Raw genomic sequence first — 20,340 nt, 5'->3', positions numbered from 1 at the left:
TTTAAAAATTCATTCATTTTGAACACAAACTACAATTTGTACCATGACATCTACTTGAACCTATCCATCAGCTGATTATGACCACATCCTGGGTTATCATTGAGCTTGACACTTGGGAGTTAATCAGCATACAATGCCAAAATCACGTCTCAAGACCAGGAACATGATAGCAAATTGACTAGTTGAAATTAATCATCATTCAGCAATTAGTGACACTATCTGCACTTGTTTCTGAAGACCTGAAAGCAGGTGCAAAAGCATATCGTGCAAAGAAAGGAGCAATCCTTGAGCAGTTGGTAATCGTGTGTCAGCACTTGTTTGAGCAGTGGCAAAGAATCAAGTGAGGAGGTCAGAAGGTGGCGCCATGCAATCCATACTGTAGTAATGATTAATGAAGTTAATCAGTTAACAGATGTTCCTATGTCTCCCCGTGTGTTCGGAATTTTACCAACAGAATTTGATTGCAACCGTAAATCAATATTATATAAGTTCATGAAGCCATTACAGAACATCTGTGGTGAAAAGGTAATTTTCGAGATGGCCCCCTAAATATTGATTGTATGGATTTTAAAAGGCAGCTTGATTAACTGAAAAATGAGAAGGACCAGGGATCGACATTGAGTGCGTGGTCATCGGTTTTTGCAATTTTACTGTCAAATTTGGTAGCAGAGTTATATTTTCTGGAAGAATGGGATTAAATTAGGGGTGGGAATTCTCCTCGGATCCATGGTTTTCCTCTCATAGAACAATGCGTTTCCTTGCATTTTAACCGTCCTTGCCCCTGGACCCATCTAGATTTCTTCTTTTTTACAGTTCACCACCCCGAACCCCTCTAGATTTCCTCTTTTTTACAGTTCACCAATTCCCACCCTTGTTAAGTATATCAGTTGAGGGGGGGGGGGGGGTGGTCTTCAGATGGTTTGGTGAGTGGGTGAGTAAGTGAGTGAGTAAGTCGTCAGTCAGTCAATTAGTCGTCGTCTTTAACACCCCAGCCTGAAAAATATTTTGGTTGTTGTGTCAAAAAAAATATCTGCTCATATATGATTCTGATACATACAAACACACTATATGCTTGCATACGTACAGATGACTTATCTCTGTTTGACCGGCCGATGTATATGTTTGTGTTGGGTGTCGTGAAACATTCATTCATTCATTCATTCATTCATTACATTCAGATGGTTGGACAAAAAAGAGAAACACAGACAGAAAGATAAATTTAAAACACTGAATACTCTTTTAAAGTTTGTTTATTCATTTCACATGATTACAAAAATAAAATAAAAACCTAACAAAAAACCCAACAAAAGACCAACAAAATTTTGACTTTTCATGTCTGTGCTTTGTTGCTGTGTTTCAGGGTAATTTCTCAAGTCTTTATGTAAAATAACACAAAAATAAAAGAGTCGGTAATATTTCAACATGAAATAAATGTTTATGTGATTTTTCTTTCCTCTAGCTTTTAAGCTGGTTAATGATTTTGTTAGAAAGATCTTCTAATTCTTTATGTTTAAAGGCACATGTATATGGCTTATCTAATTGTGTGTACTGTATACTGATAAATATACGAGACATCCAAATACATTTTCATATAATAAATTGTTTATTAGCAAAAGTATGTTTATATTAAAGAAGTTATGTCTGTTAATAAGAAATATATGTGAGAGAGTATGTTCTCCATGCTAAACTTACACACAGGTGCATCTAAATTCTGTGTGTATGCAAATATGCACCTTAGCATGCGATGTGTAATTTTCAAGAATCACCGTAATATCTGCAGTGTGTATCTTTAATGATGATAATGTGTGCGTATAAATTTTGCAACTTGAGGTTGGGCATGACGACACAAAATTTACACACACATTCCGCCCAGTTTACAGTATACTAAAATTATTATTATTAATTTGTTTTTTCAGAACCAGTACTTCATGAAGATGCTGACACGCTCTCCGACGTGAAGAGTCTGATTGCCCAGTTGTATTCGACCCTCAATGTGGAACACTACCAAATAGATTGTGAGAGGGAACTCCAGCAGAAACTGGAAGACCTCAAAGTTCAGCTGGCGCCGTTCGAAAAGGCAAGACTTGTTTCTGCTTAATGCATCAGTAATTGTGTGCATGTAGCAGTGGTTCATTGCTTAGTGCAACAGAAAGGCTAAGTGCAATAAAACCACTCTCAGTGTGTATTCTGTACAGGTCTTCAGTTGCTAAGAATCTGCTAAGTGCATGTGATGTATACTCCTGCCAAAAATTAAGCAATTTATGATGACATGATAAATTTGCTTAATTGCAATTGCAATGAGATAGATGTCTAATGTTTTCATCAATTTATGGTACTAACAGTTTGAGGTGTTTTGGCAGATTCATTTGTATGATGTATTAATAATATTGTTAATATAAGTTGGCACACAGTTTTAAAGATGATTTAAGAAAAAACAAACCCCTTAACTGGCTTAATTTTTTGGGGGGTTTATACTGGTATATGAAAATGTCATAGAAAATGTCAAATTGATTACCTGGTTTAAAGGCACCTTCCCTGGTTATTATATTTAGTAAAATGTTTTCAGCTACAATACTATAGCTTTTGTTCTGTGGACCCATTCTGTTTATCTGACGCCATATAAATAAAATGTGTTTGTTGTTAAATCAAACATTTCTTTCCATTCTCTGTTTAGGTTTTTCTCCGTCCCAACCAGTGCTTCACAACTGGTTTATCAAAGGTCATTGTGGTATATGCTGTCCCACCTGTGGAAATGTGCAAATAAATATATATACAGTCATCTCCACTTATTTGCACATCGGTTTATAGCATAATTCGGTTAATCGACTATTTTCACCCAACACGGAACCATTTGCCCTTACAACACTACAAAACATCCGGTTAATTGCACAGTCTACAGGCTATATATCGGTTATTTGCACATATAAATAACAATTTTTTAATTATTTTTTTGTGTGTGCTAAATTAATGTCACAAATGACTGAGAATGTCTATCAAACTTTGGCAAAAAAACTCAAATAAATCACCGATTAATCTGTTTTGTTTGAGCTCACTGTGTGGTAAGCCGACTGTAATCGCTGTTTACAGAGTCGACGTGTGAAATGCAAATGAGATGGTGTGCACATTACTACTGGTGAATCACAATACCCGACTACAAGATTTAAGAATGACATAATTAAGTTGAATAAACCTAAGACCTAATGTTTTGTTTGCAATATATTGCTGTTAATCAGAGGCCATCTCAATAACAGGTAACTCTCCGACTATTATTTTTAGAAGTACCGCCTGTGCGCTTGTACGCATGCGCACTCAACTATTGAGGCCCTATTCGATTGACGTGTTCAGGGCAATTATTGTTCTGTATCAATTATTACGTTATGTTGAGAAGCCTTGTTAATAATTAAAAGATTACAGATCAGTCGTCCTAGGCGGTTATGTTTTTAATAAATGTGACCGAGAAAGGGTTGTTGTTCACTTATTCACTAGATGCAGTGTACGCTATATCTATTAAACGCAAAAGAAACGATTTATCACTTGCTTCCCGGAAAATGTAGTGGAAAAAAAAAGACTGGTGGGGGAGGTCTGCAAAAAAACAAACATAACAAAGACCGTTACTTATGGATCGTCCCTAAGTTTCTGCTATATTGTTAGACACCAATCAGTCGGACCGCACCATGAAGGTCAGTCATTTGTGTTAGACCGATCATGCATGCAATGCAGACTGCTGGAACTGATAACGACTCACTAGCCGAGCTTAACTTTAATTGCTTAACAATAGCAAAGTCATTATTTGGGGATCACAAATAATACCAAAGCTTGCCATATCTTTTGGGATGGAAAGAACACCATACCAGCAAATTCATACAAGTTCACGTAATTCTATTCGGTCAATCAGTAATTCCGGAAACTGACGTCATTTTGTAAACATGTGCACCAATGAAACGTGAACTTTTTGATGGTTCTGTTGTTTCAAGTTTATCTCATTAACTACATGGCTAATACACTTTGTTTACACTAGTGGATGGTCAGTGGGTTTTTTTTTAATGCACAAAGTTTGTGTTTTTAGAAAATGACGCCAGTTTGTGTTTTTAGAAAACATCGCCCAGTGACGAACGTTGTTGGTTTTTTTAAAAATTATTTCTGGTCTGGCAGATTAAAACAAAAACGTCATGCTAATTATATATATATATATCGATAGATATATTTTTTTACATTTATATATATGCAACTGCATGTGACATGTGTTAACTGTAATAGTTCCGGTATGAAGTACCGCATTATGCTAGACTGTCTCCCATGCCACTTTGTAGTTGGATGGCTGTTACAAAGTGAAAGTCGGTACTCTATCGGTTAATCGACTAACCCGGTTAATTGCACAAAATCGAGCAGCACCGAGGGTATGCAAATAAGCGGGTTTGACTGTATGTATATATATATATATATATATATATATATATATATATATATATATATATATATATAGACTCTGTCTAAACCGGACTCATTTCGTAGTCGAAATAGTCTGGTTTACATAGAGGACCGATTTAGACTGAGTTCATCCAGAGTTATGGTTCTTGAATGATCAACAACTTGTGATCAACAATGACATTTGAACCCATGGATGGTTGGATGAGAGTGAAATCAGTTAGGTATCAACACACACACACACACACACACACACACTAATATTAATCCGATTGATCTAACGGCCTACCACAATAAGAGTAAACTTTACACGAGTGCGATTACATTTTGTATTTGATTTTGTGACGGCGTCCTGATTCAGTCAAATCCCAATCTGGTGTAGACAGAGGTAATTAATGCATGAACGGTTCTTTCATTCTTGATTTTTGATCCATAGTCCAGAGTAGACAGAATACGGATTAGGCAGAGATTTATACCTAAGAGATAAACGGTAGCTGGACGGGGCTTTAGAAATGGACCAGTTTACGCAGAGATCCGGATTACACAGAATCCGGTTTAGACAGATTATATATATATATAATTTTTTTTTTTATTTTTATTTATTTTTTTATTATTATTTTTTTTTTTTTTAATTGTTCCTCCTACCATTGTGACAGTGTCAGGGATGGGGAACCTAATACTATTTAACGTTTTAGAATTATGTAAGGATCTTTTGAAACGTGTAAAGAATTGAGTACATGTACTTTTAGAGTGTGCCAAAAAACAAGTTTGTCTGACTTGCAGTAGTGATGTTCCAATGATCGATTATAATTGAAGATTAATAGTGTGTGGCTCGACCAATGTGATGAAAATCCATAATCGATTGTTTGGGAAATTGTTAACTAATTGTTTCTCCTGTTTAGATGATAGAATTGATGTAAATATTTTGGGTTTGAGGTTGGTTTGTACAGATATCACAGGTAAAATTGGCCATTAGTAGAGTCTAGATCCTGGTAAACACGACAGTAGCTGCATAGTTTTTATAATTCTAATCCACCTTGTGTTCATATAATTCTAACCGATTGTGTATTCGAAAGTTGATCAGTTGGTGCCAACCGATTATAACCATTGATCGATTATGATGATAAAAGGTCAACCGATTCCCCACACTAAATTGCATTGTATGGTTCTTATAATTAAAATCCTTCTTGTGTTCATATAATTCTAACCGATTGTGTATTCGAAAGTTGATCAGTTGGTGCCAACCAATTATAACCAATGATAGATTATGATGATGAAATTTCACCCGATTCCCAACACTAACTTGCATTATGATTGTGTTTGATTTCAGAAGAAAGAGGAACTGGCCGCGAATGCTCACCGTAACACTCGCCTGCTGACGTGGGTTGGCCTGGGACTTATGAGTCTGCAGTTCGGCGTCCTCGCGCGACTCACTTGGTGGGAGTACTCCTGGGACATCATGGAACCCGTCACCTACTTCGTCACGTACGGAACCAGCATGGCCATGTACGCCTACTTCGTGCTCACACGCCAGGTTAGTAATCTCTGCTTTTCTTTCCAGCCCCTGCATAACGCTAAGCTGGAACTGATCTATGTGGTGTTAAGTGCCACGTTAAGCGCAACCTATGTCACAAAGTAATATTGTGGTTATCTCCCTTGACCTCACGCAATCAGCAATGCCATGGAGATTGTAGTGGAGTTTTTAGTTCTCCATGGCATTTTTGTGTTGAGTGTGTCGTTAAATAAAACATTCCTTCCTTCCATGTCACTTTTTTGCTTTGGGACTACATTCAGTATTTTTTTTCAATGGCATGTTTTTTTGCCGTGAACATTTTCATAATTGCATGGATTGTCTTTCAGGCATTAAATTTTTCAGCTAATTCATAGAATTAATTTTTTTTTTTTTTTTTTTTTTTAAATTGTAAAAAGGGAAAAACAATTTTGAAGTTTGCATGTGAAATTGTAATCTAATTTCATTTTATTTTCAGTCACGTTTTTTTAAATTTCTTTAATTTCGTTCTTCTAAAATGTTTCTGTCAAATGTCTGTGTATCTGTAATGAAGTCTTCAGAATGTGATTGGAGACTTTCTATGGAATGAAAAGGAAAAGAAAGGAAAGGAATGTTTAATGGCACCTCAGCACATTCTAAAATAAGGCTGTTTGGTGTCTTAACCTATCATATGGTTGACACTATCAAGACAAAAAGAGAGGAAACCTGTTGCCACCACATAAGCTACTCAAAATGATAAAGCAGCAAGAGATCTTTTATATGCACATTTAAGAACCCATTATGGATAATCTTAAAGCTCATAAAGGAAAAGATTATTTGTTAAATAACACCTCAGCACATTGATTAATCAGTGGATGTAATTATAACACCTTATTTTAGAGAGTTAGAGAAGAAACCACCACATAGGATACAATTCCTATATAACAGCAAGGAATCTTTTTTTATGCACTTTGGACAGGACAATACATACCACAATGATTGCTGTAGCAGTCATGCAGCACTGGTTGGAACTAATAAGAAGCCCAAAACATCTATGGTATTTAAAGGATTGATCATATAACCTAGCACACAGACGTTTTGACCACCAAACTTCATCATGTTGTCTTAAAGCTTTGGGATTGGATATAGTTCAGTGGTAGAACACTCGCCTAAGGTGCTTAGGCTGATTAGGCTGATAGATCAAACTCCCTCACTGGACCCATTCACTGGCTATTGTTTTATTCCCTGCCTCAACCAATACCCCACAACTGGTATATATTAAGAATAATACATAAGTTTCCATTTAATACCATTTATTTTACAAGTTGTAAGATAAATGGTATTAAACGGACACGAATGTAGTATTCTATTTCTTACATACCTCCAAACAATGAAAATGTAAACAATATAATGAATTAAATTATGTTGTTACAGAACGTAGCCTAACTGGGTCATGGCATATGGATACTTGGCTTTAAGCATACATACCACGTCATAACCAGATCATTACTGTACTCACAGATCCGTTTTCCTTAAAAAAAATAGAGCACTCTAAAACATTTGTCAACTACTCGGAAAATGAAATTGATGAAAAGCGAGCATTTTAATGTGGCGAAGCATTGTAATAATACAGCTAAGTTTGAATTTGAATGACGTCAGTATTCCAATGATGTCACTTAATATCTCCTTACAATAACACTAAACTGGGACATGACCTCTCAGAAATGATCTTCAACATGCGTAAGAATAAATGCTGTCTGTTGGAAAACATAAATAATAGATCCTTGCTGCTAATAGAAAAAATTTAGCCATTTTCTTCTGAAGATATTTTGACATCCAGTGGCAGAAGTCAATAAAGAATTAATCAATGTGCTTTAATGGTTTTGTTAAACAAAACAACTTTAGCTTCATCTTAAAGTTGGTGCAGTAGTGATGGATTTAAGAAAACTAAACTTTACACAATCAGAACAGATTTCACCAAGATTCAACAAGGAAACTACTGAATCCATATAACAGTCAATCATAAGCAGTCATTTGGGGTATATAACAAGTACACACAGTTTTTTCTTCTTTTGTTTTGTAGCAAGTCAACTACACTGTCACAATAGCAGCATTTGTTTAATAAGTTAAAAAAGTATCTGCATACTATGCATGATAGAAATAACCCATCTGCTTTCATCAAAACTAAGGTAACAACCTCTGACTTCACCAAAGTTTTCTCCAAGACAGGGAAGGGGAGAGTGGTGGGGGTGGATGTGATTTTGAGTATTGACTAATAGTTAATGTGAGAGAGACCCATGTAAGGTTGCACTATACCAATTAATTTCCGGCTGGGTCGAAGTTCGAGGTGTACCGAACTTTTGATAGAGAAGTTAACACCACAAGTCCTGTGATTGGTTATAAATGTGAGTGTGTTGGTTGTAAAAAAAATTAGTTTCATCTGGGCTAAAAATGTATGCAATTTTATTTGATGTAGTACCACCGTGTCAAGTAGCCTTGTGCTTGGAACATGTATGGGGTACCTGTACAAAAAAGTACTAAAATTTTGTGCGAAACTAGGGGTGTTGCAGAAACATCTGGTTATACCGAAAATGAGCCATGAAAGGTACCATTTTCTGCAGTTAATACTTTGAGGTAGGGGTTGTAGTACTGATATTTATGGATCACAGTTTGGTTGATATATTGCATATAGTGTTTTTAAACACAAACGTTAACATGGTCGCCTATGGGATTTGAATTGGTATAGTCCAACCTATAGCACATATTCAGTGCATAATAAAAAAGATTATGATTTTTGTGATTTAATTAAATTAAACTACACTATTTGATTAATTAGCCGTCACTCGGCCATGCAAGTTCACAATGACCTTGACCTTGACAATAATTACTGTACATAGCTCTGAATGGAGTTTGAACAAAAATTAGCACTGAGGAAAACTTGGTTTTGGCCTATAATTCATACTATACAGATTTGAATGTTCTTATTTACATGGTGTTTGACTTGCCATATACAACTGCTCTTAAATATGTTAATATATCTAGGCAGTCTGAACTTAGATTTTAATAGCAATTTATTTTTATATTAAAAATAACATGTGCCAATATTGGGATAATGTCTTTAACTTCTATGAACATAGTTAATGTTTCATGTGTGTACTTCTGATAGCTTAACTTTTTAAAGACCTTGATTTTTATTGTCATTTTGGCATATTTATAGGTTGCTAAGTCATATTTTAGACAAATTTGTAGTTTCAGGGGAAACATTTTTTTACTTTGAAGAATTTTTTTACCAAAGCCATAATTAAAATTTTGGTCACTATTGTGCCTTCTGTTCTCATTTATACATAACAATAAGCTTGTTAAACATATCTTTAGGTCTCCAGATCAAATTTTTTTTTTAAATAATCACTTAGTTTGCTCCCATGAAGTGTATTTTAAGTGTATACTAGATTTGGAACCAATTTTTCCAGATTTGATTATCTACCTTGGTGTAATTTGATGATTTATTTTATTGTTAATGCTGTATTATCCAATGTTAATAGCTAAATGATATGCTGGATTACAGATTGTAGGAATACATACAATATACATATTGTATTGATCTGGATTAGAAAATAATGCAATAAAATAGATGTTCGGGTAATTATGTCACTTAAAAACAGGTTTTTTTAGTAATGAATCAAAAATAAATATGCGAAAGCTGCATGATAATTCCAGATACCACAAATTTTTAAAACCTCCAACTACAGTAGGGTATACATAAAATATAGTCAGGAATATTGGTGGCTGCCAATGGTTTTGATGGTCCAATTTGGAAATCTGCATAGCTGATGGATTTGAAATTCCCGCACATGGTAACTTGAAGATGCCCACACTCAGCATACAGGATTTTCTTCCAACAGTGATGTGCAGGACATTAAGTCATTACTTCATACAGATGCAGTCATGTTGGTTTTTCCTTCCTCAGACATTGTATTTTTTTAATACTGATATTTCTTTGATGTGCCTATTGAGGTCTTCATAATCTAGGGGTCAGTCAAGTACATGTGTTTCAATGGAATAAGTTTAAGGAGTTGAGGTACTCTGAATAGCCATGCTGTCTCTACATGTATAGCTGAGCACACACACACATCTGACAATAAATATCTTCAGGAGTATTATTTTTTTTTAAATTATTTTTTCAAATATGATATATTGCATTTGTACAAAACTATACAAAATACATGTGTTTTGTGAGGTGTACATTAAATTAGGTTGCACTGTAGAAACAACAGTTTCAGTGAGGTTGTCAGTTTATGTCAGAAGACACCAGATCCTGGTTGTCATAAAAACACATGATTCACCACCTTTTGAAACGTGTATGTTATCAGTATAGGTTGCACTATACCAATTAATTTCCGGCTGGGTCGAAGTTCGAGGTGTACCGAACTTTTGATAGAGAAGTTAACACCACAAGTCCTGTGATTGGTTATAAATGTGAGTGTGTTGGTTGTAAAAAAAATTAGTTTCATCTGGGCTAAAAATGTATGCAATTTTATTTGATGTAGTACCACCGTGTCAAGTAGCCTTGTGCTTGGAACATGTATGGGGTACCTGTAAAAAAAAGTACTAAAATTTTGTGCGAAACTAGGGGTGTTGCAGAAACATCTGGTTATACCGAAAATGAGCCATGAAAGGTACCATTTTCTGCAGTTAATACTTTGAGGTAGGGGTTGTAGTACTGATATTTATGGGTCACAGTTTGGTTGATATATTGCATATAGTGTTTTTAAACACAAACGTTAACATGGTCGCCTATGGGATTTGAATTGGTATAGTCCAACCGTAAGATACATTTAGTGTGTATTGATATAAGGGAGATAACTCTTTTTTTTAGGCCTTACCCTTCAACCTGAACAGGACTGTTCTGATATTGTGCATCTATTTGTTTCATTTAAAATATTATTACTGTATTGTAAGGCAGTGAATCAGGGCTCCCCAATCCCCGACATTGTCATTGATCTGGGAATAATAAAGTTATTGTTCTTATGCACAAAACAAACTTCTGTTCTTGTGCTGCAGGGGTAAATCACATTAATTGACAAGTTTAGATACACTAAACAACTTTGATACAGGCAGTCTAAGCAAATTGTTCTTTTGCATTATGATATATCTCAGGGAATATTTTGTTTTCAAAATCTTGATTAGCAATATTTCTAGTCTATTGGAAATTGATTAGCGAGTGCGAATAATTTTTACAAGCTCATATACCACTAGAGTTTCGAGCATGTCCATCCCAGGGCCTGTCTCTGGATTAGCATCTACTGTTTAATGTCTTACAATTGTGTAGCGATCTCTGAAACTTGTGTAGCGAATTGCGACACGATACTGAATAAAATGTTCCCCGATTTTCCCTGTATCTGAAGGTGCATGATGTCACCAGATAACAGTTCCAAATATAATATATTTTGTCTTTTTAGAAAAATTAATATATAACTTACCTTATTAATCTATACTGTTAGTTTGTAGTGATATTGTAATTGTGAAACAAACACTGTTAACATACATGTAGTTCTTTTTTTTTTTAAATGGTCAAATAAGAGTTACTTTTCAGAGATCACCCTGCCTATTGCCAGATTAGCCCATTGCTAATTTTTATACAAAGTGGCTACAATATTTAGTATTTGGCTAATAAAATTTTGCCTCAATTAGCCATTTTGTAATTTAAAAAAACCCCAACCTCTACACACATGTATCTAAAACTAGATTATTCCCTACAATATTTAGTTATTTTCACATCTATTAGTAATAAATAACTACAAGTTAATCGATCCCATTCATAATTTTTTTTCATAATTAAATCCAGAATACTAATTTTTAAGTCTTGTAGTAGACGACAAGAGGGGTTTCCAGAATAATTAATGTAGCATGGTCACCATCTTTGCTTCTTTGTCTGTTGTCCGCAAATTATTTCAATTTGGCGAAAAAATATTGTGTTATAATTTATATTTTGTTGGAAAATAGCTATAGGTTTGGCTTTTTTTTATAGATAATTTGGCAAAACTTTCTGATCATCCAGAGTTAGCCCTGAATGTATACACCTAAAACGGTGATGTCACTAAAAAACAATAAAAATTCTACTAGTAAATGAATCATTTGGTTGTAATTTTTATAGGCATATAGCTAAAGGTATAAACTTTATGTTTCAAAGCAAACATTAATAAATATTTTTGGTGGAAACCGCCATCATTGCAACTTTGACATAGCACCTATAAGGGTTTACTCCCATTTGGCTGAAGTGTTAAATAAACAGTAGAATCGAATGAGTGATTCGCTAATTACCCCCTTTTCCCGGTAATATGGAAAACTTGGACCTGTCCGCATTTCATCGTTTATTAAAAAGTGTGACATGGCAGTAAACATAAAACTATACAATACTGACATAAATTACATCAGAGAACTGGTCAGAGTATTTCCGATATTATACCCAAGGTGAGAAGCGTATTCACTTAAACTGAAACGAGCCTTTCTCCAATACATGCTTTACCAGGGTCCCTTTACCTGAATAGTCAGAAGCAAATTCATTAATTAATTAGGTAATGCCAGGTTGTCATCTTATTTTTAACTCACCGTACTGTACCATACCGTACTATACTGTAAGTTTTTAACATGATCATATACCACAGAGGTTTTGAGCATGTCTGCCCCGGAGTTCGATCTCTGGGAAACAGGGACCCAACCCGGGGCAGATTTAACTCACCACTTATTTTTTTTCAACCAAATGGGACGATACCCCTTTAAGCCGTTGTTGTCTCTTCATGTGCATCATTAAACAAATGAATGAGAAACAATCATTCAGATGCAGTCAAGTAGGATTTAAAAAAATTACACCCTTGATGGTTGAAATGTTTACTGTTGTGGGTGTACATTTTACTTTTTGTTAGAATAACTTATACGATTGACTCGTATAATTATCCTACTTGGGTTTTATACTTGAGCTATTGGGTTTTACACATGCAGGTATAAGAGAAACCTCTTTGACCCATACAGGGAACATTTTGTTTTCTAAAATCTTAATTAGTAATATTCTAGTCAAGTGACCGGCCTCGGTTGTGTAGTGGTTAGGCCATCGGTCAACAGGCTGGTAGGTACTGGGTTCAGATCCCAGTCGAGGCATGGGATTTTTTTAATCCAGATACCAACTCCAAACCCTGAGTGAGTGCTCCACAAGGCTCAATGGGTAGGTACTGGTTCAACAAAAGCCATGGTTTGTGCTATCCTGCCTTTGGGAAGCACAAATAAAAGATCCCTTGCTGCTAATTGGCATGAAGTGGCGACAGCGGGTTTCCTCTCAAAATATGTGTGGTCCTTAACCATATGTCTGACACCATATAACTGTAAATAAAATGTGTTGAGTGCATCGTTAAATAAAACATTTCTTTCTTTTTTTCTAGTCTAGTGAAAATTGATTAGCATTTACCGTTTGTGTAGCGATCTCTGTAACTTGCGTAGCGAATAGCGACACAATATTGAACAAAAAGTTCCCATATGGTGGTGAAGTGAGGAACAAGATTTATTAGTTAATGAATAACAATATAGATTACAATTGTATCATCTGTTTTTGCCTTTCTAATCATGAATAATATGAATATATATTATTTTTTTCAGGAATATATTTTTCCTTCAGTAGTAGAACGGCAGTACTTGATACAATTCTACAAAAAGGCGAAGAATCAGAAACTTGATGTGGAGAAGTACAACGAATTAAAGAACGCAATATCGCAGATAGAACATGATTTACGGCGGCTTCGCGACCCACTGCAGCTCCACCTACCCATTTCCGAATTACCCAAATTAACACAGAAATGATAGAACGCAATGCTTAGTATGATAGACACATAACTACTTGATGTTACTGTTGATCCAGAAATGTTTACGGTTCATTACATTTAACAAATTTGTGATATTGCTAAATATTTGTTAAATTTAATGAAAATAGTTTTCAGGAATTGTATTTGTTAGTAGATGGAGGGGTACGTCTTCTCCCTTTTGATATTCCATTTAAGATCAGAGCAGCTAATGTGTAGTTCACTTAGAGGCACCCCTATTTGATAGATTTAAAAAAAAAATTTAAATCAATTACCTGCTATATTATTCATGGTGCACAGAGACTTTTCCACTCCTTTGGCTCCTGTAGACAAACAGCCATTGTGATCTCACTTTTGTGCCAAACAAATCTTCCTGCGTAGGACTAACGACCATTTTTTGGCAGGCCGCTCCAGTAGTCTTTAGATTTGATTTTTCGGCAATGGCCGTTCCAGTGGTCTTCAGTTTAGATTTTTCGGCAATGGCCGCTCCAGTGGTCTTTAGTTTAGATTTTTCGGCAATGGCTAATTTCCACATCCACTCTCTTTAGTCTGCTCACAGACCTTGAGATTGTTACAGGTCCATTAATTTCGAGCCCTGTTCAGCACCCTGTTGGGCTGATTCTTGCAGACATTTCTGGATTTTCAGCATCCCAAAACGATGTAAATTATTGTGGATCATTGTTTGTTAAAACGTTAGTAAACTGGTCAACCATGTGTCATGGTGGCCGTGTATCTGTTGGCCTTCAAGAACATAGATGCCTTGATTGTCTGGTTGTGTGAGTAGTACATGCATGAGACCGAGCTATAGAGCCATAGTGTTTGTATATTTGCTGTTTTTAAATTATTAGATGTAAACTGGATAAGCTCTAATAGAGTAATAGTGAGGCCATATCATCTTTACATTGAAAACTGTATCACCCATTTACCTGCAATGTTTTGAAATGTGTATGTGTACAAATAGTAGAGACTGGGTTAGCGGAAGGCTTGGAGGAATTACAGGAAGGAGGTTCGCTAAAGTGACAAACACTTGAACATTTCTTAAGATGTCTTCCTCACCCAAAATGACCTTTGGTACAGAAGTATTGACCCTATAGATGTAAGTTTTGCATGTACATTTTTCGAAATGGTTTAATTGATTAAGTTAATGTATCTCCACCATATGTCACATCACTGTGGTACTTGAACCATTGTGCTATGGTGTCAGAATGAAGTACAACATGACAGTTTCGTAAAATAATTTGATCTGGCATCAAATTCTGCAATCGCACCACTGGGTAATAAACCGAGATTATTATACGAGCTTGTGTGTCATACTGATTTTACGAAACGAGTGTCAGGATTTTGGTATTGCCCAAGCGAGAGCGAGGGTGATACATGAATCCTGACATGAGTTTCGTAAAATCAGTACGACTCACACGCGAGTAATAATTTCTTTATTATCCATATTATTATTGTTGTTTTCTTTATGAATAACAAGACCCAACTCAAAATGTTTCAGCCACAACTAGAAGGAGACGACGGAATGACGTCATATTTCAAATGCACAGTCTAAGCTAGGACTGGAGAAGCAATGTCATGTTATGACGTCGCTTCCCAAAATTACGACATCACACTTGTTATTACACGTGTGTTTCGTATGATTATTATTAACTCGGTTATGTTAAACCATATGGATAATAAGTGAAAGTAAATGCAACTAAAAATACCAGTGGTTGTAGATTTTATGTGTTTTTTTGTGTGGTTCTGCAACAAATGAACTGCAACAAAGTGATTAAGTCTGAATATTTCTATATAACTGAAGATGAGCTATTAAGAACAATTTATATTTTTACTGTCATTAATGAAGTACTAATAACAATCCCTGCAGTTTATCTGGCAGTCAGCAATGCCCATGAGTTGTTAATTCTCCACAGCAAGGTTTCCTTTTAGCTATTAATTGATTGTCTATGTCCAATTTTTTTTTCCATGGCATGGTTTTTGCCGTACACATTTTGTTAATTGCAGAGGTTGAATCTGAATAATCCTCACAGAAATGTTGTAAAATATATTTTTATTAGATTGAAAAATAGTGTTTTCTTATCCACTTTAGGATATGTTTCAACCCAGAAAAATTCTCAATAACTTCATTTTATGAAGTTTGCTTCACACCTATCATTGTTTGATTATTGACTGTATACCCATACTAATAATTAATAATTAATTTGTCTCTTAGGCATGATATAAGTAATTTATTTACACATGTAACTACAAGCACTAGGGCCTTAAATAAGTTTTAGTTGGAAAAGACGTATAAATTTATTTTAAGCCTATTTTTGAGGATAAGTAAAAAATAGAATACAACATTTGCCTCCATTAAATACCAGTTATCTTACAACTTTCGCTTTCGTTCGTTAGATACGTTTTAAAACTTGTAAGATAAATGGTATCCAACGGCCACTCATGTAGTATTCTCGTTTTCTTAATTCGGTTTGGATGAAGCTGAATAAGTTTATTTTCAAAACATATTTCAAGATAACTTGATGAATCATGTTATTGAATGCAAAACAATCAAATAATATTCCTATGCTGTTGGTAGCGTTTTGTAAAAAAACTATTTGTGAAATCGTAATCATGCACATAATCATCTTGCATGCAGGTTAACTACAACAGATACATGTTATTTATTACTAGCTAGTCAGTTTTTGTTTTGTATCATTATGTGTAAGGCATCAAACAGCTGAATTTGTAATATACGATAGAAAAATATTTTCTTACGGGAAAAATGTTGTTATACTGGACGTCATGCTTTGAAAACATCGATGTTGTAGTTTATTTTATAATTATGTAATTATTATCCATTGCTAGATACCACTATGTGGTTTGATGTTAGGTTACATCTTCAAACATTCATTAGTATGAAATAGACCGACATGTCGCTAATAGAATAGAGTTACCTCTCTTGTTTGCCATTTAGTAACACTGTACATAGCAATCAGTATGACCACTGAACGAAATATCATTAGATATGTGGGCTGCTGGCTCCTTGAATAAAACATGTGGTACAAAGTGTATAACAAAGTGTATATGTTTCATAATAATATATTAAAAATTAATATGAGAAAATAATATTTATTACCCTAGTTGAATTAGTTTTTATGTTTAATTTTTGTAAACTTTTTTTTTTTTTTTGCATTTACCATAGTTTGACACCCAATAGCCAATGTTTTTTTCATGCTGAGGTGTCGTTAAAAACATCTATTCTATTCTATGTTAACTTTTGGTCCTTTCGGGGGGTTTGGTCTATAGATGGTTTGTATCAGTTTTCCTTCTTTCTCAGGTGAGTGCATCTCATGGCCTCTATATGTATCATCCATTCATGTCAATTTGTCAGTCTATATGCTAGGTTCAGACAGTCAACTGTTATGATGAAGTTGGCCAACTTAACGAATGTGTTGTAATTTTCCCAACCCCCGACTTACTATGGATACACTCAGATTAACAAATAATGGGTTATGTGACAAGAATCAAGTGGAAAGAGTGCTCCGACTAGCAACTGGACAGTCATAAAAAGTCGTGACAGTAGAAAGTCGGCCAACTTTCTGCTGGCAGTTGATAGTCTGAGGCTAACATTATGTAAAAATTTGTACCGATTCTTGTTCATTCAGAACATCAGGTCCTTACAAAACCAACTTATTTGATAGTGACTTAGTGAATATATTACTTTTTGAACATTGGTTATCAGACTACCTTACTATATCAGTAAGGCTAAGTGTAATATGTTGATTGTCAGTTTGCAAGTTTACCCTTTAACATGAAAATCTTATAACATGGCATCATAATCCATGATTAATTTTTTTTTCACTATCATTGCATTTTGTGAAAAAAGGATAGAAATGTGATGTTTATCAAGCATTCATTGTTTTTTGTTGCCTTTTATTTTTTCCTGATTAGGAATGTTGTTTTGTGTCTCGTTAATTCTACATGCCACATTCTCATTTGGGATATTACTTTCTTTGATCTTTATTCCTATGTTAAAAAAGAGAGTATTTTTGATACACATTATAACATATTGCATGTTTTATTAGTTCTTTCGTTAGTCTGTTGTGATCTGATTATTTTTTTTATTTCTTGTTATATATTTTTTTTATTTCCTTGTTCATATCTGTTAAAAAAGCAAAATAATACCAACTCCTGTATACTTATTAATAATGTTTAATAATTAAGTTAAGTAATTGCACACACACACACACACACACACTCTCTCTCTCTCTCTCTCTCTCTCTCTCTCTCTCTCTCTCTCTCACAGACACGAACAAAACCCACTCCATAAAATAGTTTATACGGTAATGGAAAATATGAAAGTTAACACCAGAATATTAGGTCTGCTTGTTATTAATGCAATTCTATGCATGATTGATTGTGTGTATTTCCATTTGTGGAATACTATACAAAATTTGACGTCATCAAAGTTGCTTGTAAACACTTTGCGTTATGATGTCTCTGTGCTGAAATGTTGCCCATCGAGATTGCACTTGACAATTTTGAATTTTTGCATGTTAATTAATTCATCACAAGTACTGAACAAATAATTCTGGGGACAGCACATTGGATTTGTTAAAAACATTGCATACTATTGTTTATTACCTGTGATAATATTTTTGAAAGAGGAAAAAATTACTTTTAAAGGCCAATAATGCCAGACTATCATACACAGGTATTCTTCAAATAAAACCCAGTTTTGCACAATTAATTTTCTGTTATTAGAAGTTGTGTACAGCTCTTGAAATAAGTTGCAAATGATAGGTAGTGAGGTTTTTGTTTGCAGTGAACGATGTTCATGATTTTCTCAGGCATACCATAACAATTAATTCCCAAACAAAACCACATGGTTCTAATCATGTTAATCACATTCCTTATTGTGCAAACCATTCTACTAAATACCCAAACTGACTGAAATTTACTGATCCTTTTGTCCAGCATTTAATAAGATCTATTCTGATAGTCAACCTATTTGCGTCTAGTTAAAATTTTGAACTACAGTAGTAACCTAATTGGTTACGACTGAGAAATACCACAGAAATACTAATTGATTATAATGTCTACAGCTTATTTCGAGGGCTGATGTAGTTTTATCAGCAATATTTTATTTACTGTTTATTTGGGTTATGAGTACAACAAATTACTGAGCATGTATACATTATCCCCCCCCCCCCCCCCCCCCCCAATTCTTGATACCAATGTACAGGTTTGCATTAACCCCCCCCCCCCCCCCCCCCCCCCAAAAAAAAAAACTGTTTTAAAAATCTTTATGGGATATTAACTGTGATCTATTGTATTTTTCGAAAAATGTTCACACAATACATTTCACGTCTTTTAACAGTACGTGCCCTTCAAGACAGGGTTCGAAAATCCACTAGCCCGTGGTCCTGGCTAGCGAATATTTGGTCTGGGCTAGTGAAAATATTCACCTGTATTACTATAATACACAGGACACTAGCCACTAGTGACTTTCTCAAACATTTGTCAAACACTGGTCTAATGGCAAGATGATTGTACTTAGTAATTTTACAGTACTGCCATGATGTACTTTAATTCCATAATTTAAAGAAAGTCAAATAAACCATAATATGTCAAGCTTCCGAGACCCAAGACAGCTGGTTATGGTTGTAATATTTAGAAGTATGATTAATGAAAAAAAAATGAAAAAAAGAAGAAACAAAAAGAAAAATTATTGAGCTTATTTAATGTAAATCGCCACATTGTATTTTAATTTAAATTCATCTGCATATACATCTACTTTATACGTACTACAATCTGATGGTGCATTCTTGAATAACGTTATTGTTGTTTGAAACATTTTAAAATAGTTGCTTGAATTTAATTACTTGGTATAAGAATATATTAGATGAAATGAGTACATTGTATACTACAGGTATTCTGATATGTTACATTTTTGATATCTATATTACCTGATCTATATCATGACTTTATAATTTAAATGTGTTAAAGTTAATATTTATTTGTATCAAAAATATTTGTTAAATACATGTATTTGCAAAGTGTGTACATACTTCTTTGTATAAATCTTTAGAATTATAAGAACCTTTTATAAACAATTTGTTTAGTTTTATAACAACAGAACTCACAGTTGAAAATACATTTATACAATTTTCTACTAGGGCAGTAGGAAATATTTCATCATTTCTCTGGCCAAATTGGGTTCTTTTTTTGTATACCACTTATCACTACTACTTGTTCTACTGACAAATACATGTTTGTTAAATTTAATATAAACTACCACATTCTATTCTCCTGTAAAATAATAAAATATGTTTTGTTCAAGGAATACATGTGTTGTTGTTTTTTCATTGGCCTTGGCATGAAATATGGTTAAGTTAAGCTGTCTTTAACCAAACTGTCAAATGTGAATGCTTAATTTTACAAATATATTTTAGTATTAAATTGCCAAAAAGATGATTTGAAAATAAAATAAATGCCACGAGTTAATTTTGTTACATTTTTACATTTTGTTTGGCTAACTAAAACATCAATTTGGCTACAGATGTTTTGGCAAAATTTGACAAATGGCTAATAGGTTTT

The 20,340-nt window shown here is 34.3% G+C and overlaps 1 protein-coding gene across 1 annotated transcript in view; it reads left to right on the top strand.

Moving 5' to 3' along the window:
• The window catches only part of LOC121378481 (calcium uniporter protein, mitochondrial-like), a 108,516-nt gene extending 93,351 nt beyond the window's left edge, over nucleotides 1–15,165 (top strand). Inside the window, exons 5-7 of the mRNA XM_041506669.1 lie at nucleotides 1,917–2,077; nucleotides 5,756–5,959; nucleotides 13,562–15,165. Of these exons, the coding sequence (XP_041362603.1) occupies nucleotides 1,917–2,077; nucleotides 5,756–5,959; nucleotides 13,562–13,762 (566 nt within the window). The 3' untranslated portion in view covers nucleotides 13,763–15,165. The remainder of the gene's footprint in view (nucleotides 1–1,916; nucleotides 2,078–5,755; nucleotides 5,960–13,561) is intronic.
• The last annotated feature ends 5,175 nt before the right edge of the window (nucleotides 15,166–20,340 follow it).

Source organism: Gigantopelta aegis, chromosome 8 (assembly GCF_016097555.1).
Source record: "Gigantopelta aegis isolate Gae_Host chromosome 8, Gae_host_genome, whole genome shotgun sequence".
NCBI lineage: Eukaryota > Metazoa > Mollusca > Gastropoda > Neomphalida > Peltospiridae > Gigantopelta > Gigantopelta aegis.
Note: the sequence above shows the minus strand (reverse complement) of the source record. Positions and strands in the feature narration are given on the sequence as shown.